Source organism: Gekko japonicus, unplaced genomic scaffold, assembly GCF_001447785.1.
Source record: "Gekko japonicus isolate JY-2015 unplaced genomic scaffold, Gekko_japonicus_V1.1 scaffold1614, whole genome shotgun sequence".
Lineage (NCBI taxonomy): Eukaryota > Metazoa > Chordata > Lepidosauria > Squamata > Gekkonidae > Gekko > Gekko japonicus.
In genome coordinates this window covers 54,198-80,705 of record NW_015160259.1, presented here as the reverse complement: position 1 = coordinate 80,705, position 26,508 = coordinate 54,198, and the positions used below count along the sequence as shown (strand labels likewise).

General features: G+C 46.4%; 1 protein-coding gene across 1 annotated transcript in view; it reads left to right on the top strand.

The window, feature by feature from the left end:
• The window catches only part of LOC107113378, a 201,440-nt gene that overhangs the window by 162,574 nt on the left and 12,358 nt on the right, over window positions 1-26,508 (top strand). The window contains 2 exon segments of the mRNA XM_015414705.1: window positions 22,239-23,405; window positions 24,554-24,562. Of these exon segments, the coding sequence (XP_015270191.1) occupies window positions 22,239-23,405; window positions 24,554-24,562 (1,176 nt within the window).

The window sequence follows — 26,508 nt, the reverse complement described above, 5'->3', positions numbered from 1 at the left end:
TGTTATTTGCTCTCCTTCATTTAAAACCCTATGTTAGTTGTCTGCTTCCCCTTGCAGTGTCAGTATAAAGCCCCGTTGATGAATCTCCCCAGGTTTCCACCAAATACATTCTTCCCTGACCTTGACAGGTGATGTCCATCATGTTAACCAGTTACCAGATTCTGGAGTTTGGCACTGAAAAAGAAAAGGATGTTAGCTGCAGGGAGACCCCAATCATGAACACCTGCAAGTCGGACTAGGCCACTTAATAATCACATTATTCCTTGAGGGGAACTAGGGTGCTTTGCCTCACAGATCCATTCCTCTTTTACTGGTTCAGGTTCTAGGCTTTGATCTTGACCATGATTCTGTCCTTCCAGAAGAATTTTAACTGTTGAATTTCTTTCCTTCCCCTTTGATCACTTGCTGTCTCTGTCTGTCTGTCTGTCTGTCTCTCTCTCTGCAAAAGAAGCCAGAAGTATAAGAGAGACTTTGGTGGAGACAGACAACGGTCTTGCATCTGAAGAAAGGCTGGAGAGTTTCTCAAGAGGATCCCAAGAGAATATTTCCTTCCCAGATGAGCTGACTGAGAGTGAGTATTGGGAGGAAGGCCTTCTGGGGGCCTGGAATCTGGAGGCTCAGAAACTGCTTCTGAGTAAGAGCTGTGGCTCTTGAGGGAGTAAGATATCCTTTAATACAAGATATTCTGGGGAAAGATGGAGGGGTGGTTAAGATCAGCCAAGCTGGACGAGGTCAAAAGGCCGTCAATCCTTTTCTACTGCAGTCTCATAGATACCTTTGGACCTTACCATCTTTCCCAGGTGCTAATAGGATCTCTCTAATTATTCCAGCAGAAGATGATCAGAGGAATGAGGAGGGTGAGGAACTTCATCAGCAAACGCCAGATAGAGTTAAAAATGAAGACTGGAAAGAAAACATCAGGAATCAAGACAGACCTAAAATAAAGAAAGACAGCCATATGGTCGAGAAGCAAGATGTGCATTTTCCAAAGCACAGGATAATGAAGGCAAGTAAATCCATTCAGTGTGGAAAGTACTTCAGAAATAGATCACAGCTCCTTGTGCACCAAAGAATACACAGAGGGGAGAAACCTTTTGAATGCTCAGAGTGCGGAAAGAGGTTCAGGTTGACTGCCCATCTTCAACAGCATCAGAGAACTCACACAGGGGAGAAACCTTTTGAATGCTCAGAGTGCGGAAAGAGGTTCAGGTTGACTGCCCATCTTCAACAGCATCAGAGAACTCACACAGGGGAGAAACCTTTTGAATGCTCAGAGTGCGGAAAGAGGTTCAGGTTGACTGCCCATCTTCAACAGCATCAGAGAACTCACACAGGGGAGAAACCTTTTGAATGCTCAGAGTGCGGAAAGAGGTTCAGGTTGACTGCCCATCTTCAACAGCATCAGAGAACTCACACAGGGGAGAAACCTTTTGAATGCTCAGAGTGCGGAAAGAGGTTCAGGTTGACTGCCCATCTTCAACAGCATCAGAGAACTCACACAGGGGAGAAACCTTTTGAATGCTCAGAGTGCGGAAAGAGGTTCAGGTTGACTGCCCATCTTCAACAGCATCAGAGAACTCACACAGGGGAGAAACCTTTTGAATGCTCAGAATGTGGAAAGAGATTCAATACGAGTGGCCATCTTAAACAGCATCAGAGAACCCATACAACGAAAAAACCCTTTGAATGCTCAGTGTGTGGAAAGAAATTCAGTTGGAGTGGCACTCTTCAACTGCACCAAAGAACCCACACAGGGGAGAAGCCTTTTGAATGCTCAGAGTGTGGAAAGAAATTCAGTCAGAGTTGCAATCTTCAACAGCATCAGAGAACCCACACAGCAGAGAAACTCTTTGAATGCTCAGTGTGTGGAAACAGATTCAGTCAGAGTGGCCATCTTCAGCGGCATCAGAGAACTCACACAGGGGAGAAACCTTTTGAATGCTATGAGTGTGGAAAGAGATTCAGTCAGAATTACAATCTTCAACTGCATCAAAGAACCCACATAGGGATCCTGACCTGGATAGCCCAGGCAAGCCTGACCTTGTCAGATATCGGAAACTAAGTAGGGCTGACCCTGGCAAGTACTCGGATGAGAGACTGCCAAGGAATACCAGGGCCGGGACGCAGAGGCAGGCGATAGTAAACCACTTCTCTGAATGCCCAAGCCCCACTAGGGGTCACCAAAAGTCTATCATGACTTCCAGGCACGCATGTATACCCAGACACAGAAAAGAAAAGAAAGAACCCACACAGGGAAAAACCTTTTGAAAATCTTTTTCAGTTTCCACTGCTGAAGCAATATTGTCCCTGTTTTGGAAAAGTGATTGAATCAGTTACACATATTCTCCTGCCTTGTAAACTTTATCAAGATTTCACTCCTCCCTAAGGAAGCGTTCCAGAATAAGTTTTAATGTCTTGCGGAGACCCACTTCGCATGGCGGTTTTGTTTTACCAGATTTGTCGGTATATTATCGAGCCATATTGATGTCCAGCATAGTTAAAATGCTACGTTCTTCCTCACATCCTCTGTGGGTGGATATATGTAATGATTTGTTCTACCCAAGCTCCTTGGGAGATATGATTTGGTCAGCTGAATCTTCTTCAAAGCAAGCTGATGGTTCCATGGATTTACTGTATTTTTCTGTTCACTTTTGGAAAAAGAGTGCTAAAAATCTTCTTCCTGGATTATCGCGATATTCTGCATTTCTGAACCAAAAATGGTTTTTGCCAGGAACTCATTTAAATCTGGTTAAAAATTGGAGACGCCGGAAAGTATCTCGCATTATAGACATTGCTACAAAACATGGCATTTTGAGCAAAATTGAGCTTGAATAAAAATTAGATTATTCCCTGGTTTTTTTATTTGCCACTAAGCCACGTGTTTAGTCAACTACCCTTCTAGCTAAGCCCCGGACCAATCTGGAATTTATATTACGTTTCTTTGATTCTCAGAATCGTGGTCTAATCTTGGCTCTCTATTCATTCCTGATCAAAACTTCCTGTACTAAACTCTTACCTTACCAATTTTCTTAGCAAGAGGATTGCGACGTTTCTCTTACAGATGAGATATGGACTAATTTCTGGAACTCTACTGGTTTTAATTCCAATGTCCTGTCAGTACGTCTTCAAACTCTGAAAATTATGACTGGATGGTATGCCACTCCACATAAATTTTCTTATATCTCCTCTGCGAGGTCCCCATATTGCTGGAAAGGATGTCACCAAATTGGATGGAAGTGTTATCTATAATTCGAACAGTCACCTCAGTTACCATCCCCTTTACACCAGAGACTCTATTTCTAAACTTCTGGCCTACAGAATTATCCTCTCAACAACATAAAGCTACCATAGAGGTTATGTTGGATGCCGCCCAAACGGCCATAGCATCTTATTGGAAGGATGCAAAATCACCCAATATTGAGGTATGGTTTTGAAATTTATGGAACCATTATCTTATGGATTCTGTTACGGATAAATTGAATTATATGACTCAACAACCAAAACACTCTTCATTTAATGCAAAGTGGTTCACAGTTTTAGAATACTTATCTCAGCAGCGATTTATCTCATCTGAATGGTCTCAGTTACACAAATGGGTGTGATGTTTTGGTTTTTCTTACACTGCAGAATTCACTACTACTCAGAATTTCCTTGTTCTCCTTTTGTGCTTATTCTACATGTTATTTTCAGGTGTTGTACATTAATGAAATTTAATAGTTTGGAGTTTTTTATACAGCTTTTGTAAGATTTAGAACTATGAGACTATATTATTGTTTATTCACATTTATTGTTCCTATGTTGGGCATATAACTTGCTCTGTTTATCCTTTTGGAAATGAATTGTGTATTTATATTTTGAACACTTAATAAAATGTTTTTTTAAAAAAGATTGTACTCCTCCCTAAATTTATACCACTGGAGTATCATATGAATCTTAGGTCTGAAGTATTATGGAAATATCTCTTAGAAAATACGCAGAAATCTGTAACTTATGAGGTAGCAAAATGTTGTACTATAGCAATTAGAAAGCAGAAATGTTTGGAGTTATCGTAATAGATTTTTTGAGCTCCGAGTTTTATGAATATCAGATGGTTTTAAGTGATGCTGTGATCTTATGTTGGTTTTTGACCATAATAAATATTGACTGACTGTCTGACTAAAGGACAACTTGGTGATGCGGGGCAGTCAGCACAAACTTGTCCCCAACCGGTCCTGCCAGATCAGCCTCATTTCCTTCTTTGGTCGGGTGACAAGCTTACTGGATCAAGGGAATGCTGTTGATGTTGTTTACCTGGATTTCAGTGAACCTTTTGACAGGTTGACTCTTCAGGTTTACCCATGATGTTCTGATGGGTAAACTAAAGGACTGTGGACTGGATTGTAGAATAGTTAGGTGGATAGGGAACTGGTTGGAGAACTGCACTCAGAGAGTAGTTGTCAATGGCGTTCCATCTGAATGGAGGGAGGTGTCCAGTGGGGTGCCACAGGGCTCGGTTCTGGGGGTAGAGGGGCTTCTCATTAAATTTGCGAAACGACACCAAATTGGGAGGAGCAGCGAACACACCAGAAGACAGTGATCGAATTCAATGAGATCTGAACACACTGGGAAGAGTGAGCAGATGTGAACAAGATGCAATTATATTTATTTATTTATTTGCCAGACTTATATCCCACCCAGCTGATGGGGGATACATGATAGACAGGGGGATATACATCTGAGCAGCAGTGTGTGTGAACAAGATGTTGAGGGTACAGGTGGACCATAAGTTAAATATGAGCAGCCAGTGTGATGCAGCAACAAAAAAGACTAATGTGATCTTGGGGTGTATCAACAGAGGCATAACATCCAAGTCGCAAGATGTCATAGTCCCGCTGTACACTGCATTGGTCAGGCTGCACCTGAAGTGTAGTTGTGTGTAGTTCTGGAAGCCTCACTTCACAAGGACAGAAGGGAGTGGGTGCAGAAGGGAGCAATGAGGATGATCAGTGTTAGCTGAATTGCCTTATTACTTAACAAGCTTGGAGGAATTATGATATTAAAGGGCAATTAGCATATAACACTAATATAACAGGAGATGCGGTGGCTCAAGTGGTTAAGACACTGAACTGCAGGCTGTGGAAGGTCGGTAGTTCAGCAGTTCGAGACCCGAGTGTGCCGCATGACGGAGTGAGCTCCCGTCTCTAGTTCCAGCTCCTGCCAACCTAGCAGTTCAAAAGCAAGAAATTGCAAGTAGATAAATAGGTACCACTTCGGTGGGAAGGTAACAGCATTCCGTGCGCCTTGGTGCTTAGTCATGCCGGCCACATGACCACGGAAACATCTTCGGACAGCGCTGGCTCTTTGGCTTTGAAACGGAGATGAGCACCGCAACCCTAGAGTCAGATTCAACTGGCTTTCGAGCAAGGGAACCTTTACCTTTACTTTTTAGCATATAACGCAGGGACATGACCTGTGTATACCAGAGTCAGAATTCCCAGAGCCCATGAATAGACGAAACCAGGTTGATGTGATAATTGGTCTTTTACTTAATAATAAGCAATCATAGAAAAATGACGACTACACATGCACACTCAATACAAAACTAGGGAAAGTAGGCAGGAAAAGACAGCGACTTTTGCATTAGCAAGAATATCATTGGTGGGGGATACATTACCTATCCGGCAAGATGAGTAGACCTTGCAAGTTGTGAGCCAGCTAGCGACACATGTGGAGTGGTCCCAAACTGATCAGCGATGGAACTGGAAAGGTGGGGTGGGGTGGGGTGGGAGCTCCAAGCGAGAGACAGAGGGAGAACTGGGACTCAGTTCCCCTTCAGTAGCCAATTTGTGACCTGAGGCAAGAGCCGGGCAGTCATAGAGTCCCAGGAAATATAAAAAAAATACTTTGGATGGATAGGACAAAGGAAACGACCATTGGACAAGTCAGGGTCGATGTGCATAAGGGATTTACACCTCTTGGGGAAGGGGTGAGATAAGGGAAGGGGGAAGGCGCAGGGGTCATTTCGTAGAAAAAGAGCTAGGAGAACTCATAAGCAAAACTCATTAGAATATGCCACACCCCCTAACATCACTGGAAGTGTGTCATAAGGCCACACCCCCTGACATCACCGGAAGTGTGTCATAAGGCCACACACCCCGCCCCCAACGGTCCCGGCTGCCGCCGCCGGCCTTGCAGCTCCACTGCTGAGCCCCATGAGGGGCCCGGCGGTGGACCTGCAAGACCGGCGGGAGTGCAAGGAAGCCCCACGAAGGCCCTCCCTGGCCCCAGGCAGGCAGGGGTGGGGAGAGGCAGGGAGGAAGCAACTTACCCTCCTCTTCTCCTGCTTCCTCCTGGCTGAATGAGGGCCGGAAGCGGGGTGGCCGGAAGCAGGGGGCGGGGCTTCGTCATGTGCCCCACCCCCCATACCTCACCCAGGGGAACTGCGATCCCCCGCGTACCCCCCCAAAATGACCTCTGGGAAGGAGGGTCCAATCATGGGCGTCCTCTGGATCAGTGGCAGGGAGGCTCCGCAACACTCTGAGGAGGACTCATGGGGGAGAAGAATGTACTGCATGATGGAGAAGCGATCCCTTCATGGCTTCTTTGCAGGAACATCTGGCCTCTGTCAAAACAGGGCTCCGCTCTGGTCTGCTGCTGTTTCTGTGTTCATGGAGACTGGGGCTGCTGGTCTGCATCACAGCGCTTGTGCGGATACAGACTGGAACAGGGGCAGACGTCCTTCTTGGTCTTGGGTCTGGATCTGGCTTGGCATGCGCCTGTGGCACAGGGCTGCCCCTGGCCACAGTATACAGTCCATAGTCCAGCATGGGACACTGAGCTTAGGATGTCCATTGCCCTGACACCCAACTCGCAGTCCAGCAAGGCATTGATAGCAAAAGAGTCTCTTAACACTGCAATCTGGAATGGCTTCTTGGCAGGGCTCTTTTTGTAGAAAAAGCCCAGCAGGGACTCATTAGCATAATAGGCCACACCCAACAGCAGGAACACATTAGCATATTGGGCCACACCCATGACAGCACAGCTCATTAGCACATTAGGCCGCACCCCCATGTTACCAGAAGTGTGGTTACCCAGCCACACCCACCTTTTGCTTGTTATTCTGTTTACCTTGTTTGTTGTCACTGGAGGGTTTTATTGTATTTAGCCATAGGCCATTACAATCCAAAAACAGAGAAAAATACTACAAAACATAGATAATTCTGTAAAAGAGAGTATAATCTAAAATATTATAAAACCATAAAACTGAAGTTATGAACGGTTAATTAAATCACAGCATACCCACTAAGATAAATATTAACTAGTACTCCTGGAAACAACGTTGGCCCGTATTTTCTTTGCAGCCAAGGCAAATAGAGCCATACTATAGGATACATTAACACTGGAATCAGCTAACAAAAATACAGTCTTCTCAGGGTCTGAATAAAAGCTTAAAACAGATAAAATACCAGAGAGAAATTTTAACCTAGGTTGGATATACAATGAGCAATCAAGGATGTAATGGGAAAGATCCTCAATAACGGGAGAGCCACAAATACATAGGCGCTGTTCCTTAGGTGTTCTTCTATAGCGGCCAGCTAATACGGCCGTTGGCATTGATTCAAAGCGCAATGATGTGAAAGCTGCTCTAAGGTTATGGTTATCTATGTTAACCAGGTAGGGTGATCTAAAATGGTCATTCTTAAATGATTTGAACCAGGGTACAGACTGTGATTTTAAAATTAAGTGTCTAATAAAGCATCCTGCTTAAATACCCATTCTCTGAGGTCTGAATTGTTTGTTGAAGAACTAAGGAGGTCATCAGGGATGGAATATCTTAATAATAAATTGTTAAGACCTTGTTTGTTGTCAAAACCCAGGGCTTTTTTGTAGCAGGAACTCCATTGCATGTTAGACCACACACCCCTAATGTAGCTAATCCTAATGAGTTTCTGCTGTTGGGTGTGGCCTATTATGCTAATGAGTTCCTGCTGGGCGTGACCAACTCGGGAGCCAGCCGGAACTCCATTCCTGTGCGTTCCTGCCCCAAAATAGCCCTGCTTCTTGGCAACATCAGGGGCCTGGAGACCGAGCCCTATGAGGGAAGGCTGAGGGACTTGGGAATGTTTAGTCTGGAGAAGGGGAGGTTGATGGGGGACATGATTGCTCTCTTGAAGTATTTGAAGGGCTGTCCCTTAGAGGAGGGCAGGGAGCTCTTCCTGTTGGCAGCAGAGGAGAGGACTCGCAAGAATGGGTTTAAATTAAGGGCGAGAAGGTACCGGCTGGATCTTAGGAAAAACTTTTTGACAGTAAGAGTTGTGCGACAGTGGAATCAGCTGCCTTAGGGAGGTGGTGAGCTCCCCCTCACTGGCAGTCTTTAAGCAGCGTCTAGACAAACACTAGTCAGGGATGCTCTAGGCTGATCCTGCATTGAGCAGGGGGTTGGCCGCACAGCCCGGAAAATCCACAGCAACGAATGTTTCAAGCTGTACTAAAAAGAATTCTGTGATACGGGCCATTGCACTTTGTATTTCTGAAGGAATGGATCTTTTTATTGCAGTGATTTCAATGACAATACTGATAACAGCAATGACATGATTTGTTCATATACTCCAAACCTTGATTTAACAGGTTTCCAATAGGTCATGTGACTACGTACAGCAACTTTATTGTGTAGTCATAACTAGCAAAAGAGCTTGAGCAGGAAGTGGCCAACAGGCTTGAATAATAAAAGTCCTGATGCAAATCTTGTCTGCGCCATGAACTTGCAATTTTTCTGCCCTTCGTCAGCCAGCTGGGAGGCAGAATGCTAGCATAAGGTAACATATGAGGTACCCAGGGTACGAAGTTGCATCACTCAGGAGTATCATGAGGACTGTCTTAAGTAAACCAAGTATAGTAAAGAACAAACAAAAGGAACCCCAAGGCTACCAGAGTCCTTCAGAGCTAGAGGTAAAACTTGGACTGAAACTACTCTGAATTCTAGTTTGAGTCCAGTGGCACCTTTAAGACCAACAGAGTTTTATTCAAGGGATAAGCTTTTGTGTGCACACACACTTCTTCAGATACAATGGGATGGAAGTTACAAGTCCATACATAAAGGTAGAGAGTGAGCAGTAAATTAGCATACAGCATAAAGAAGAGAGTTGGACTATAAGGAAGGCCGAGCGCCGAAGAATAGATTCTTTTGAACTATGGTGCTGGAGAAGGCTCTTGAGAGTCCCTTGGACTGCAAGAAGATCAAATCAGTCAATCCTAAAAGAAATCAACCCTGGCTGTTCCCTGGAAGGCCAGATAATGAAACTGAAGCTCAAATACTTTGGCCACCAAATGAGAAGGAAGCACTCACTGGAGAAGACCCTGATGCTGGGAAAGATTGAAGGTCAAAGAAGACGGGGACGGCAAAGGATGAGATGGTTAGACAGTGTCATAGATGCAATGAACATGAAGTTGAGCAAACTTCAGAGGACAGCAGACGACCGGAAGGCCTGGCGTGATCTGGTCCATGGGGTCGCAAAGAGTCGGACTCGACTGTGCGACTGAACAACAACAAAAATAAAGAAGATGTTTAACAGATGCAAGGACCAAACAGGAATAACAAGCTTAGTTTATGTGGTTACCATTTGTTTAGGTTTAATTCTGGGGGGGATGGGACATAGTGAAGGAAATAAATATGTCAGAATTGGAGAGTGATGTATCCTTAATTATGGAATGCAGAGAGTAATTAACTGAGACCCTGCCATGATGCTCCATCCGTTTCCTCTCAAGCATGGAGGTGACCTTACAGAATCTTCTTCTTTGAGGTGAGGCAACTGGCTGTGTAGAGTAATCTCTCTTGTCCCCAGACCAGAGAAATACATTCCAATTTACCGTTCCAAATTACATTGCGTTCTACTATTCATTATGTTGCATTACAATCTTCTAATCTATTTTTTGAAATACGAAATAAAAGAAAATAAAGAGGACGTATGGCCCTTCTGGGGGATTGGTGAGATGTAAGGGTTGAATGAGGTTAGCCTATGTAGTGAGATACAAAACCAATATCCCTGTTAAGTCCCGGGGATTCCATTGTTCTGAGTGTTGTAGTAACACTCACCTGAATCTACTCCAGACTCTGGTACGCTTGAACTGATATAAAACATGAAATGGACTTCTAAATCTTCCATCCTGCTGCAGTGACTCAGCATGTCCTGCATCTTGTTCCACACTGTGAATTCTACTTTAAAAAATGGTTGTGAGGATTGTTGTCCTAATGTTCATGAAATGCTTTGAACGTTCAAAACTCTATATCAGCATTTCTGAAACTCTATAAACCTGAGGATCCCATTTTGATTGAAACATTTTTGTAGACGCCCCCAATTCTCCCCTCCTCCCTTGCTAGCACATGCCACATGCCACTCCAATTACATAATGCAGCCCTGACCTGGATAGCCCAGGCTAGCCCAATCTTGTCAGATCTCAAAAGCTAAGCAGGGTCTGCCTTGGCTAGTATTTGGAAGGGCCAACATCCAAGGAATACCAGGGCCGTGACTCAGAGGCAGGCAATGGCAAACCACTCCTGAAATGTCTCCTGCCTTAAAAACAAGTCTAGCTCATCACCTAGTGGTGCATAACGCAACATCTGGCTGCCAGACAATCTTAGGATCACCAGACTATACTACACCCAATGTCATATGACAATTAATTAATTACATAGTGCAGGCACAAGCCACAGTGTGCCTTGTGGTGGCTTCTCTCTTTTGTGTCCTTGAAGCAATGCAACTATGTTTTAAATGCAAGTTTAAAAAAATTATTGTTATTGTCTGTTATTGAGAGCCAGTTTGGTGTAGTGGTTATGTGCATGGACTCTAATCTGGGAGAACCGGGTTTGATTCCCCACTCCTCCACTTGCACCTGCTGGATGACCTTGGGCAAGCCATGGTTCTGTCAGAGCTGTTCTTGAAAAAGAGCAGTTTCTGTCAGAGTTCTCTCAGCCCCATCTACCTCACAGGGCGTCTGTTGTGGGGAGGAGAAGGAAAAGGGGTTTGCAAGCCTCTCTGAGACTCCAAGTGAAGGGTGGGGTATAAATCCAATCTCCTTCTCCTCTTCTTCTGACATTCATTGGTGAACTTGGGCCAGTCACTATTTCTCACCCTGACCTCCACCTCATAGAGTTCACACACTTTTGTCTTAGCTTAGAAAGAAGGAGGGCTCCAGAGCCAACTAACTTATGCAGTAGCCAAATCGCTCACTCGCAACTTTAATGCCAGTAGCTCACAAAGTAGAATTTTTGCTCACAGGACTCCACAGCTTAGAGGGAGCATTGCAGTCATTCTAACATCCTGGGTACCCATGGAGGGTAGGGTACCCATGTATTTCAGAAAACACAGCTCTCTTCATCAGATGCATGGAGGGTACTCCATGTATCTGACAAAGAGAGCTGTGTTTCTCATTCTGAATCCTGTGTGCAGTTCTGGTCACCGTATCTCCAAAAGGACACTGCAGTGCTGGAAAAAGTGCAGAGGAGGAGGGCAACCAAGGTGATGAGTGGGTTGGAGCACCTTCCCTACGAGGGATGGATGAAGAGTCCGGGACTTTTCCCATTTAGAAGAGGTGACTAAGGGGACACCTGGAAGAGGTTTATAAAGTTATGGCCAATTTTTAATCTCTTTATTCCTTCTGGCAGCTTCAGTGTTTCATCCTTAACTTCCATGGGTGAGCCTCTCCAGGCTACTGCCCGTCTCCTGAAATCATGCTCCAAGTTCCCCATTTGTTAGGAAATTGTTGTTCTGGTAATTTAGAGAATTTATGTGCTGCTAGTTTGCTCCCGTTAAAAGCAGGACCGTGTCTGTAAATGGTAGGATAGTGGGGCTCCCATGCCTGTGCCTGGAGTGAGGTTGCTTCCTCCGCCTTCTCCCCCCCCACGGGTCCTTCACTCTGCCACCATCCAGACGAAAACAGGGCCTTTCTGTTTACCTGCGGATTGGGGCACAGGAAGGGTCTCTCTGTGTGTGAGAGGTTGGAGGGACCCACTCCCCTTTCTCTGCATTCAGGAACAAGCGACCGGGCAACTTGAGTGATGAAGCACTTTGAACACAGTCCAGAAGAGACCAGATCTTTATTGACTGCTGCGCAGGTGTAGACTCTAGAACAGTGATGGCGAACCTTTTAGAGACCGAGTGCCCACCCAAAACCCACTTATTTATCGCAAAGTGCCAACACGGCAGTTTAACCTGAATACTGAGGTTTTACTTTAGGAAAAACAACTCCTACATTAACTTAAGATGACCCAAACAAAGGAAGGAAAGCAATCCCAAATGCTTTCATTTACTTAAAATTACTTGGCAGAGAATTCGACACTTTAATGATGGTCTGAGCCTGGCTGGGGTGATGGTACGCATGCCCACAGAGAGGGCTCTGAGCGCCACCTCTGGCACCCGTGCCATAGGTTCGCCACCACTGCAGGCCCCCGCCCCGGGGGGGGGGGGGGGGGGAGATCACGACCTAAAGGGCTACAACAGATCAAGTGAAATAAAATTTTTTTTAAATGAGCTTAGTCTAGAGTTCCCAGCCATAAATTTCACCTTGCCATCCTATCTTATAGGGATGGGCATCTTACAGGATTGCCAACTTCCAGGTGGTGGCTGGAGATCTCTTGGGTTTACAGCCGATTCCCCAGGCAGCAGGGCTTAGTTCACCTGGATAAAATGAACTTTTCAGCATTATACCCCCTTGAAGTCCCTCTCCTCCGCAAACCCCACCTTCCTCGGGCTGCACCCCTAAAATCTCCAGGTATTTCCCCATCCTGAGCTGGCAACCCCAGCAACATCTGAGCTTGTCCTCTGGCCTTGTGTAGAGCCTCCACATGCAGCCAGAGCGGTCTGCCAGCACACCCAGCTTTGGCTTTGGCCGGAACCCTTGCTGTCCTAGCTGGGTGGGAGTCTCTTGCTCAATCCTGGGTTTGGGCAGGGGGGCCCTCAAGATCCCCTGGCACCCAGTTTCAGAGTCACGTGAGAAGTGGGTTAGGCTCAGCGTGTGTGACTGGCCCAAGATCAACCTGCAAGCTTCTATAGCAGAGTCAGGATCTGAACCCGGGTCTCCCAGATCCTAGTCCTCCTACACTTTATCCACTACATCACGTTGGCAGCGGTAACTCACCAGAGAAGAAAGCTAGAGGACTCAAAATCAGCCACCAGCTTCAGGAGGATTGTGGGAGTTCTACGGCCAGAAGGGAAAGACATGGGAGAATCCTGGCCCGGGTGAGACAAACCACCACCCCTCCCCCCTCTCGTGCACCCCCTCCCTCACCCTAAATCAAGCCACACTCCCCAAAGAACAAAGCTTTATCTTGGGATGGAGCAGCCCAGCCACTGCCTGGGAAATGTTCTACATCGCTCAAGCCAGTGAGCCCGGCCAGAAGATTATCCACACATCCTCCCAGCAATTCTTCGGGAACAGAAGGTGGCATTTTCCCCAACTTATACAGAGGGCTATCTTTGCCTCCAGTGACTCCATCCTGGCTGCCTTCCCCCCTCCCATTCTGAACCTCAGGATCCCTCCTTAGGAGACAAGAATCAGCTGCAGCTGGGATGAAAAGGGGTCAAATCCTGTCTTCTTCGCCGCAATTTGCAGGTAAATCGGCGGGATGCTTGCTGGGTAAACAGATGCCCCCTCTGGAAGGGCGAAGCCGGGAGGAAGTCGTTTTTGCCTTCCTGAGAGAGTCAGTCTTAAGGGTTAAATGCAAGGAGTCTGTGTTCTTAGAGAGGCGACAACCGAGAAGCCACGTGATTGGCCGCAGCCACTTCCTGATCCACTGCCCCAAGTGCGTGGTGATCGACTAATTAATGCTGTCGGATGAAGGAGAGAGAGGGGAGCATCGGTGGATTTTTTTAAAAAAAGGTAAGTAATAAAAGAATATTTCCTTTGCAAAATACCTTTGTGGTTTGGACGGTAGAATAGTGCAGAGGGGTGGCCCTTCGTGTTTGGGATGTTCCAAAGAGAGAAGAAGAAGAGAGAGAATTGGATTTATACCCCACCCTTCACTACTTGAAGGAGTCTCAGAGAGGCTTACAATGTCCTTTCCCTTCCATTCCCCACAACAGACACCCTGTGAGGTAGGTGGGGCTGAGAGAACTCTTTCGAGGATGGCTGTGAGAGAACTTGTGACTGACCTACGGTCACACCAGCAGCTGCATGTGGAGGAGTGGGGAATCAAACCCAGTTCTCCCAGATTAGAGTCCGGGCTCCTAACCACTACACCAAACTGGTGCAGATCCCTGCACCCTTTACCACCCGGAGTCCAGAGTTTAGCAATAATGCTTCTTTAGCGTTATTAATCAGAGGACTCCATTTTTCAGAGAGTTTTTCCATTTGCTCTGGGGCATCCCCTCTTCACTGGAAGCGAAGCTGATTTCTTCCTGTAATCTGGTATAAGCCCATTGGGCGTTTTTTCATCTGCATCCTGCTGCTGTCTCCAAACTCTCTCAAACTGGCCCATCTTTTGGTGTTTTCTTGTAATGTATGCCCTCAGCCTAGCACTGTTGTGGTACAGGTGTGGTCTGGAAAAGCAAACTTGGATTTTTGGAGGAATCCCCTCTCCACACTGCTATGGTTTTCTGAAGATGCAATTCTGTCTTTTTTTACTCCTGCCAGCAATTCTTCTTTTCCAGGTGCTTTCTGTAGCTTAGCACACTTTGGTGTCCTACAAACTTTAATTGCTAATGTCATTTGCACCCCCGTTTTCTCCCCAATGGGGATCCATGGGGGTTTACCACATTCTACCTTGCTCCAGTTTATCCTTACAACAACCCTGCAGGGTATGTTAGCCTAAGGGTGTGTGACTGGTCCAAGGTCACCCAGCCAGCCTTTGTGGCGGGGTCGGGTTTCGAACCCGAGTCTCCCAGATCTAATCTGACATTCTAACCAGTACACTACTTGCTTCCCCCTGCTACTAATTCACTCGTTTCAGTTTTTGGCCTTCATAGCAAAAGAAAACAGAAGTCCAGAAGACTAACACCCTTGATTCTAGTATCAGGTATCATGAATCAGACATAACTTCTTCAGATGCAGATGTCATATATATGTATTTGTATGTATATATACACGCAGACATAAAGTCTTGATTCAAAAATCAGTCTTGGCTTTGCAGGAGGTCGCAGATCCGGCACTTGCCTTTACACAAGAATCTGGCAGAGGAGAAAGGCCAGCCAGTGCTCCAGGTGAAGGCTATTTGGAGAGGAAGGGAGGATGAGGGGCGAACCGGACTCAGCTGTCCCGGAATCAAGAAAAGGCCCCGATGCCGCTGGGGCTGGGAGCAGAAGGGAGCTGTGGGAAGGGACCGTGCAGAAGAGCCTGGGGGACAGCGCCCTCCCTCCAGATGTGCAGCGCCAGCTGTTTAGGCAGTTTGGCTACCAGGAGGCGGAGGGGCCGCGGGAGGTCTGCAGCCGACTCCACCGTCTTTGCCGCCAGTGGCTGAAGCCGGAGAGGCGCAGCAAGAGGGAGATGCTGGACCTGGTGGTCCTGGAGCAGTTCCTGGCCGTCCTGCCCCCGGAGATGGAGAGCTGGGTGAGGGAGTGCGGGCCGGAGACCAGTTCCCAGGCGGTGGCCCTGGCAGAAGGCTTCCTCCTCAGCCAGGCAGAGGAGAAGGATCAGGACCAGCAGGTGAGGGGGATTCATCTAGGTACATTTGGGGGCCCCCCACAGAACATGATCACAGATACTCTTGAAATCCATGTGGATTACCCCAGCTTTTTTAGACATCCCCTCCTCCACCAGTCTGTTTCCTCTTCCATTTCTCATCCGTTTCCCCTTTCCGGGACCCCCGCTTCTTTTTCAGGCACAGGAAAAGATCGCGCAGGAGCGTTACCACGGAGCCACTTTTCTTGGTAAGATTGAAAAGGGTGCTTTCCCCACCAGACGGCCTCCTGACTGTCGGTGGGCTGCCTTGGTGCCCCGCAAAAATTGCTCGGCTCCAGCTTCTCGGCTTAGAAATTCAGTCTGGGGAAGTGAAAACCTAGAATCGATTTAAAAGCACTGCAAGATCGTTGGACGAATATAGTAACGGTACTGGAAACAAAGCTGCCTCCAAACTCAAATGCTGATGATTAATGTCAAAAACTGGAAAAATAGTGTGTAGGGCCAATAAAAAGAGTCCCAAAATCATAAGCTTTCAGCATCTCTTACGCCGTAGTAATCTCTGATACTTGTAAGTCAAGAGCTTTTTGCTACCTGTTTTTCAACAGGACAAGGACTTCGTTCTCGTGGCCCTTTCTTACATGTCCAAGAAAATGCTGATCACCGCTTTGGGGTCAGGAAGCAATTTCAGGACAGTTTGTCCAGGGATCCTGGAAGATTTTTTTGCCATCTTCTGTGCATGGAGCAGGGGTCACTAGGGGTGTTTGGGGGGGGGAGGTATTTGTGAATTTCCTGCATTGTGCAGGGGATTGGACTAGATGACCCTGGAGGTCCCTTCCAACTCTATGATTCTAAGGAGTGTGTATAGAGTTGACAGACTTTGAAAGGATGTTGGTGGAAGGCAGCAGTCAGGCCCTTTCAAAACTGTGTTCTATTTCAAAACTGTGTTCTATCTGGCTAGGTATTAAGTGCCAGGGTAGGAAAAGTTTTTTCAAAAAATGGTCTTGGACCATCCCGTAAATACCCTTTTTTTTTAACAGTATGACATTACTGGCCTCATCGTTCCGCATGAATACGAGACTCTGTGATTATTATTCTCAAGAAGAATTGTTATATATTATCAATAATAGTAACAATATTTTCATTTCTACTCTGCTTTTCTAACTTGGACTCAAGGCAGAATGTATGTATGATTTTTTAAAAAGTGCCTTCAGACAGTCAGTAAGCAGATTAGAAGAGAACATCAGGCAACCAGCTGGTGACAAGACAGGATAACCATATTAGATAGGATAAGGATATTTGAATTTAGCAACAAAGATTCCTAATAAGATAAAACAGTGCAGCTGGGCTGGGATTGTAGAGTGAAGGAAGAATCCAGAAGAAGGCATGCAGCGTTAATAAAGATGATGGGTCGGTGTCATCCCTCACCGTGTTGCCTAGCTGCAAGGAGTTTTTGGGATATGGAAGTTGTGGTTCTGTCAGTGGGTTTAGAACTGCCTGTTCTTTGCATTTCAGAGCTTTTCCTTCTTAATTCCGTGAATTCTGTACCACTGGACAAACAGACCATAGCTTTTGTATATGATACTGTAGTCAAGATAGGATTTGTTAAAAGTGTGGAAACCAAATATTTGAAATAAGGATGCAGGGATCGTTCCGGTGATGAGCCAAGACAGGGAGAATCCTACTTCCTCCCCCTCACACAAGGAATATAATGCAAAGCACTTGGAAAGTATCGAATGCCTTCCATCTATCTTCTTAACCTTCCAGGTGGTGCCATACATTCTCTGCCATCTCTGTGTGAGGGAGAGAAAGCTGCGTCCATGCAGCCAGATTGGGTAAGTGTGGAACTCTGGATCGTGTTCCTGGGTCTTTCCCCCACCCTCCCTAGGCTGAAGAGAATTTCCCTCCATTTCTTTCCTTCAGCTGCTCTCTGTGCTGCTCACTGGATGCGAAATGGAAATGGAGATTTGAATCCTGGATGTCAGCATCTTATTATAGTCCTTTTCAGGGCTCTTTTTGTAGAAAAAGCCCAGCAGGAGCTCATTAGCATAATAGGCCACACCGAACAGCAGGAACTCATTAGCATACTGGGCCGCACCCCTGACAGCACAGCTCATTAGCATAACCCCCATGTTACCAGAAGTGTGGTCATCCAGCCACACCCACCTTTTGCTTCTTATTCTGTTTACCTTGTTTGCTGTCAAAACCCAGGGCCTTTTTTTGTGGCAGGACCTCCTTTGCATGTTAGGCCACACACCCCTAATGTAGCCAATCCGAATGAGTTTCTGCTGTTGGGTGTGGCCTATTATGCTAATAAGTTCCTGCTGGGCGTGGCCAACTTGGGAGCCAGCCGGAACTCCATTCTTGTGCGTTCCTGCCCCAAAATAGCCCTGGTCCTTTTGGATTGCCCTCAAAAGGGGAAGATCTCTTACATTATCCGTGAAGACAGAGGTGTTTGTTTGTTGGCTTCTCTTCTCAGAGTCTGGTGACCTTGGAGGAGGTGTCTGTTCACTTCACCAAGGAGGAGTGGGCCATGCTAGATCCGGACCAAAGGAGGCTTCACCAGGAAGTCATGGAGGAGAATGGTCAGAACGTGGCCTCTCTGGGTGAGGCTCCCCTTTCTCTTGGCTCACCAGTGTTGATAGCAAAAGTGATTCCTTCCGAGATGGACCCCAAGTCTAATCTGGATGGCCCAGGCTGCTCTGATCTTTCAGCTCTCAGTCCCGGTTAGTAGATGGATGGGAGACCACCAAGGAAGTCCAGGGTCGCTATCAGGGATCATTTCGTAGAAAAAGAGGTGCAGGAGCTCATTAGCATAACTTATTAGCATAAATTATTTGCATATGCCACACCCCCTGACATCACCGGAAGTGTGTCAGAAGGCAACACCCACCGCTCAGGCTCCATTGGACTGTTTTGGATTGCTAGCTATGGGGCTGGGGGACACACGCAGATCTGCCCTTACAGCGGAGGGAGAGCTTGTACCTGAAGGAGGGGGGCTCTGCAACTTACCTGGCTGCTTCTTGCTCCTCGTGGCCCAACTGAGGGCTGCTGGGAGTAGGGGGCGGGGCTTGTTGCATGTGCCCGCCCCCTGGGCTCCTTACTGCCGGAGCTCCGCTCCTGTGTGCTCCCGCAGGAAATGACCCCTGGTCGCTATGCAGAGGCAAGCAAGGCCAACCACCTCTATCCTTCTTTTGCCTTGACAACCCTACAGGGTCGCCAGAAGTGAGCTGTGATTTGATGGCCCTTCCCACCACCACCACCACCAATAAGAACCCTGGTAGGGTTCTTTCAATGGAGGCTCTCAGTAGGGGAGGAGAGTTGGGTGCACAGGCTGGCAAGGGAGGGGCTTCTGCATCCGTACTGGAGTCTCAGAAGAAGAAGAAGAAGAGGAGGAGGAAGAAGAGGAGGAGGAAGAAGAAGAGGAGGAGAAGGAAGAGGAGGAGGAGGAGGAGGAGGAGGAGATTGGATTTATACCCCGCCCTCCACTACCCAAAGGCGTCTCAAAGCGGCTTACAAACTCCTTTCCCTTCCCCTCCCCACAACAGACACCCTGTGAGGTGGGCGGGTGTAAGCGAAAATATTGGTTTGTAAACAAAAAGGAACACAGCAGAGGAGGAAGGGACCTCCCCTGATTGTCCATGGAGGACTGGCCCCACTGCTGGACTTCCTGATGGCCCCTGGTATTTTTGGCCACTGTGTGACAGAGTGTTGGACTGGATGGGCCATTGGCCTGATCCAACACTGGCTTCTCTTATGTTCTTATGTCTGGGTGGGCTCATTGTTCTCCTGGAGTGCAAAGTCTTGAGCAGGGGTCATTTCATAGAAAAAGAGGTGCAGGAGCTCATTAGCATAACTTATTAGCATAACTTATCTGCATGTGCCACACCCCCTGACATCACCAGAAGTGTGTCAGAAGACAACACCCACCGCTCAGGCTCCACTGGACTGTTTTGGATTGCTAGCTATGGGGGGGGGGGGTTCCCACACAGATCTGCCCTCACAGAGGAAGGGAGAGCTTGTACCTGAATACTTAAAGCTGCCACTGGACTGTTTTGGATTGCTATCTATGGGGGGGGGGGCTCTGCAACTTACCTGGCTGCTCCTTGCCCCTTGTGGCCGGGGGCTGCTGAGAGCAGGGGGCGGAGCTTGTTGCATGTGCCCGCCCCCTGGGCTCTTTACTGCCGGAGCTCCGCTCCTGTGCGCTCCTGCAGGAAATGACCCCTGGTCTTGAGTACAGGTGAAAATCCATTGAAAGCAGGGCAGGAGGGGGACTGGCCTCCATAACAGTTTATGGGATGTCAACGGGGCCTCTTCTCGGGCCTTTCAGAGCAGCCATGGAAACGAGCATTTTAAATAACAACAACAAAAAATACAATTTGTATTTGTATAGGGCCCTCCATATGACTTGTACAAAGTTTGGAAAGACTGTGGGCTCTCTTCAAAGCGAGAAGAGCCCCTAGACAGTGGCCCTTGGTCAGAGCCACAGTAGACTGGGACGTCGGATCCTCTTGCCCGGGGAGAGGGGCTAAGATTCTATATCCTGGTGGCTCCTCCATTCTTCTCCACTTTGGGTCACTCTCAGGATCAGCAGATGGATCCTTCCGGATCCAAGAAGTTGCCCCCTCCCTTCCCATTGAAGACATCTTTCAGGAGTTTTAAAAAAATGTTTTCTCCTTTTTGCCATTAGGAGTGGCTGGGTTTCCGATAGCCTGGTTTAAAAATGTAAATGTTTCTTAGAGTTGGAACACCTAGAAGTCACTGGTCTCTTTCTTTTGTCAAAAGGAGGGCTTCTGGTTCTCAAACCTGATTTTGCATCCACAGTGGAAGAAGCAGGGGATCCACTTGTCCAGGACCAAGAGGAAAGAGACAGATCAACAGGTATCTGCTTACTTGTATAGTAGGGACAGAGCATCACTTGCCCCAGAGCCCCTATCTATACCTTGTGGCTAATAGCCACTGATGGACCTCTGCTCCATATGCTTATCTAATTCCCTTTTGAAGCCGTCCATGCTTGTAGCCGCCACCACTTCCTGTGGCACTTCCCGTGGCACCACTTCCTGTGCCGCTGCCATTTCCTGTTCTGATAAGGGCTGTTCTTGAAAAAGAGCAGTTTCTGTGAAGAGCTCTCTCAGCCCCACCTACCTCACAGGCAGGGCCGGATTTAGACTTGCTGAGGCCCTAAGCTATACAAAACTCAGAGGCCCCCTACTGTTTTAAATTACATCAGCTGGTCTCAGAAAAATTTAAAATATATACGCCTTTTTAATATTTGAAATCATTTTTTATATTGTGTTTTTATTCGAGGCCCCAGCAGATTGCGAGGCCCTAAGCTGTAGCTTATTTAGCTTATGCGTAAATCCGGCACTGCTTGCAGGGTGGCTGTGGCGGGGAGGGGAAGGGAAAGGCGTTTGTAAGCTGCTCTAAGACACCTTTGGGTAGTGAAGGGCGGGGTATAAATCCAATCTCCTCTTCTTCTTCTCTTATATGCTTCCTCTTCACATGCCTGTTCAAGTTGGTTCAGAAATCAAAACAATCCCAGAAATTCCTAAATACTGCCTAAATTATCAATTGAAAAAGCCAGGGGCACAAGAAGACGGTAAAATAGTCACTGAGTTGGCTGAGTAATCTCCTGGAAAAAGTCCTCAAATTAGAAGCTAAGCGATAATAGCTAAAATGATAAGCCTCTAACGATAACCCTTTAAGTTAAAGCTCAGTTGGAAAGAAATGTTTTGGCCTGGCTCTAAAAAGATAGGAAGGTGAATTCCAGATGAGCTTCAAATTGGGGGACATTGCCCAGTCCATAGCTCCAAGCAATCTGGGCAAGGGGATGCGTGTAGATGTTAAATAACATTGGGTATAGAACCACCCCTTGGGGCACTCCGCAAACCAGTGGATGCCTTCGGGACAGCTCTTCCTCAAGCATTATCCTTTGTCCCCAACCCTGGAGGAAGGAGGCAAGCCATTGTAAGACAGACCCCTGTATTCCAGCATTGGTGAGGTGGTGGATCAGTAGGTGATGGTCGACCATGTTGAACACAGCTGACAGGTCTAACAACAACAGCACCGCCATCCTGCCTCGATCCATATGTTTTCGGATGTTGTGCGTGAGCAGTGAATGCCCTTCTTTACTTGCTTCCACTTTTGCTTGAATGTCTTTACCTGTCTTTTCTCTTTATTCTAGAGGCTGATGGACTCCAGAACAAGTCCAAGAGAGAACCACAACACCACATACTTAAGAAAAAACAGCAGAAAAGAATCAGTGGAACAAAATGGAAGAGGGGAAATGAATCCTCTCCTCAGGGTGCTGAATCTCAGGTGTTTGATAGACACCGAAGAATTCACACAGGGGAGAAACCTCATAAATCGTTGGAGTGTGGAAGGAGTTCTGCTCAGAATTGCATCCTTGCTGTTCATCAACAAATTCACACTGAGGAGAAATCATATAAATGTCTGGATTGTGGAAAGGGCTTTTCTCAGAGTGACACCCTATTTGCTCATCAACAAATCCACATTGGGGAGAAGTCATATAAATGCCTGGAGTGTAGGAAGATCTTTGCTCAGAGTTCAGATCTTAAATCCCATCAATGTGTCCCCATAGGGGGGAAACCATACGAGTGCTCAGAGTGTGGAAAGAGCTATGCTTGGAGTTCACAGCTTACTGCCCACCGACGTACCCACACTGGGGAGAAACCATATGAATGCTTGGGGTGTGGAAAGAGCTTTGCTCAGAGTTCATCACTTACTGCCCATCGACGTATCCACACTGGGGAGAAACCATATAAATGCTTGGAGTGTGGGAAGAGTTTTCCTCATAGTTCACAGCTTACTGCCCATCTACGTATCCACACCGGGGAAAAACCATATAAATGCCTGGAGTGTGGAAAGAGCTTTGCTCAGAGTTCACAGCGTAGTATCCATCAACGTACCCACACAGGAGAGAAACCATATAAATGCCTGGAGTGTGGAAAGAGCTTTCCTCGTGTTTCAAACCTTACTGACCATCAACGTATTCACACTGGGGAGAAACCGTATGAATGCTTGGAGTGTGGAAAATGCTTTGCTTTGAGTTCACAGCTTACTGCCCATCAGCGTATCCACACTGGGGAGAAACCATATGAATGCTTGGAGTGTGGAAAATGCTTTGCTTGGAGTTCACAGCTTACTGCCCATCAATATATCCACACTGGGGAGAAACCATATAAATGCCTGCAGTGTGGAAAGAGCTTTGCTCGGAGTTCACAGATTACTGAACATCAGCGTACCCACACTGGGGAGAAACCATATAAATGCCTGCACTGTGGAAAGAGTTTTGCTTGGAGTTCACAGATTACTGCCCATCAACGTAGCCACACAGGGGAGAAACCATATAAATGCCTACAGTGTGGAAAGAGCTTTGCTCGGAGTTCACATCTTACTAAACATCACAGTATCCATACTGGGGAGAAACCATATAAATGCTTGGAGTGTGGGAAGAGTTATCCTCGGAGTTCACAGCTCACTGAACATCAGCGTATCCACACTGGGGAGAAACCATATAAATGTTTGGAGTGTGGAAAGACTTTTTCTCGGAGTTCACAACTTACTGAACATCAGCGTATCCACACTGGGGAGAAACCATATAAATGTTTGGAGTGTGGAAAGACTTTTTCTCGGAGTTCACAACTTACTGAACATCAGCGTATCCACACTGGGGAGAAACCATATAAGTGTTTGGAGTGTGGAAAGACTTTTCCTCGGCGTTCACAGCTTTCTAGACATCACCCTATCCACAATGGGGAGAAACCATATAAATGCCCTGAGTGTGAAAAGAGCTTTCCTCATGATTCAGACCTTACCGCCCATAAATGTATCTGCACTGGGCAGAAACCGTAGAAACATTTGGAGCGTGGAAAGAATTTTGCTTAGAGTTCACACATTACTACCCATCAACAGAGAGAGTTGTCAATTTTTTCATCTCTTGGGTCATTTGATGTTTCATTTTCTCAAACTTTCCATTTATAATTGCAAATTTCTCATCAAATTTCTCCTCAGCCCTCTTTTCAAGCCCTTCAAGTTTATTGGACATTTGTTCGAATCATTTTCAAAGGAGTTCAGGTGTAACAGTCTTTTCTGTAGATAAGTTTGTTGATTTTTTCCTAGTAGCCATTGTAAACGTTATGATTTGTAATCCCACAACAGAACACTTAATGCCACCAAAGATAAAGGAGACAAAGATCCAAATAGTATATCCAGTTGAAGTGGATTAATATCCACTTCAGCGCCCTTAGAAAATATACTGGCACAATTGTAAATAAATAGTAATAAATTGTAATCCAAAATCAGAGCTCCAATCCAATGTCATTATAATTTGTAATCCAAAACCAGAGTTCTCCTGACTGGCCACAGTTCTATATGAGCAAGAGGGATAGGAAGTATACCAAACCTAACAGCCAAAACTATGTTTGTATATTTCCAGGAGTCTTCGTTGCCAAATAAATTATTACCCCAATAGGAAGCTCTCTTTGCTGTAAAACTCCAGGTAAAATAAAAAGCTGTTGTATTTGCCCAGCAAGGCCTCCCATTAGGGTTGCCAGCCTCCAGGTGGGGCCTGGGGATCTCCCGCTTTTACAACTGATCTCCAGCTGACAGAGATCAGCTCTCCTGGAGAAAATGGCGGCTTTGAAGGGCGGACTCTATGGCACTGTGCCATGCTGAGGCCCCTCCCCAAACCCCACCCTCTCCTGGATCCACCCCCAAAGTCTCCAGATATTTTCCAACCCAGACCTGGCAACCCTCTCTCCCATAACTATAGCAACCAAATTATAATCCAAACAAACAATTCTCTCTACTGTAAAATCTTGGTGGGAAAAAAGCCAGTGTTTATAACTTGTAAATATTAGCATTCCAAAGTTTTGTTCATCATAATATTGGCTGTGAGCCAATCAAGACCTTAAGGAATAGCAGCCTGTGTACTCTGCTACCATACAAGCTGGTACTAAAGGAATGTAAGTCTATAAATAGAAAGCAAAGTCTCAGACCGAGAGGTATAGCCAAGGTTCAGTCCAATTGCCAATTAGCAAACACTTTACAAAAGCCCTTTCATCCCAAAAGCAAGAAAAAGAAAGGGTTTCTTTTAGGAAACTCCTGTGTGAACTTTCTTGAATAATAATCTAAATAAATTTAATAAGCTTCTTGCAATCCAATCTTTACTATTCCAGGAGTTTTAAGAGGCACACATCAGGTGCTTATCTCACCACCAGACGAAATGCAGGCTCCGTAGCAGAGGAAATCATTCTTTGTCAAAAGTTTAAGTCAGTCCCTTAGAATTTAAGAAGTGAGTCTCAGACAGATTTTAGTTAACATAAGAGACGCCAATGTTGGATCAGACCAAAGGCCCATCCAGTCCAACACTCTGTGTCACACAGTGGCCAGAAATACTAGTGCCATCAGGAGGTCCACCAGTGGGGCCAGGACATTAGAAGTTCTACCTTGGCAGGCGGAGAAACCGTAGAAATGCCTGGAGTGTGGAAAGAACTTTGCTCAGAGTTCTGCCCATTGACAGATCCACACAGGGGAGAAACCATATAATTGCTTCAGTTGTGGAAATAGTTGTGCTTGGAATGCACACCTTACTGCCCATCAAAATTTAGAGAATTTATGTGCTGCTACTTTATTCCTGCATTCCTTGCACTTCAGCATTCAGTCATGCCGGCCATGACCACGGAAACATCTTCGGACAGCGCTCTTTGGCTTGGAAACAGAGATGAGCACCACCCCCTAGAGTCCAATTCGACTAGCTTTCAACCAAGGGAAACCTTTACCTTTTACTTTATTCCTGTTAAAAGCAGGACAGTGTCTGCAAAAAACAGGATAGTGGGGCTTCCGTGCATGTGCCTGGAGTGAGGTTGCTTCTTCCTCCTTCCCCCACTCTATGTGTCCTTCACTCTGCCACCACCCAAACTAAAACAGTGCCCCTCTGTTTACCTGTGGATAGGGACACAGGAAGGGTCTCTCTGTGAGAGGTTGGATGGTCCCAGCTCCCACTCCCCTTTCTCTGCATGCAGGAACAAGTGACCAGGCAACTTGAGTGAAGCACTTTGAACACAGTCCAAGATCTTAAAAGACCAGATCTTTATTGACTGGTGTGCAGGTGTGGAATCTAGAGCATCAGCATCCAGGGGGAAAGTATCATGACCTAAAGGACTACAGCAGATCTAGATCCAGTTTGGTGTAGTGGTTAAGTGCGCGGACTCTAATCTGGGAGAACCGGGTTTGATTCCCCACTCCTCCATTTGCACCTGCTGATGTGACCTTGGGTCAGTCACAAGCTCTGGCACAGCTGTCCTTGAAAAAAGAGCAGTTTGTGTCAGATTTCTCTCAGCCCCACCCACCTCACAGGGTGTTTGTTGTGGGGAGGGGAAGGGAAAGGAGTTTGTAAGCCGCTCTGAGACTCCAAGTGAAGGGCGGGGTATAAATCCAATCTCCTCTTCTCTTCTTCATCTTCTATTCTAGAGTTCTCAGACATAAATTTGTAGATTAGAAGCTGTCTTACCCATATCAGTGGATGTTGTGTGTTGAGGTCCAACTGCAGAAGCTTCTGAGAATGCCCAGCTGTGCAGCAAGGAAGATGGGGTGTGTTGGTTAACGGCCAAAAGATACTCATGTGGATGAGCAACTTGTAACCACTGTTTTTAAATAGACTTTGTTAAGATAAACAGTTGCCAGAATGAATTGTTTTATTTATTTTGAGTAAAGAATTTTAAGTAGAATTTGTGCTCACAAGACTCCACAGCTTAGAGAGATCATTGGTTAGATGTAGTTCTTATATCATCTTTGGTTTGTGATAATATTGGTGAGAGAGAGTGTGCCTCAGACTGCACAGGGAGCAGGAACCATATGTAATGCAAGGTTATTATTATTGACCAGAGGGTGATGGGT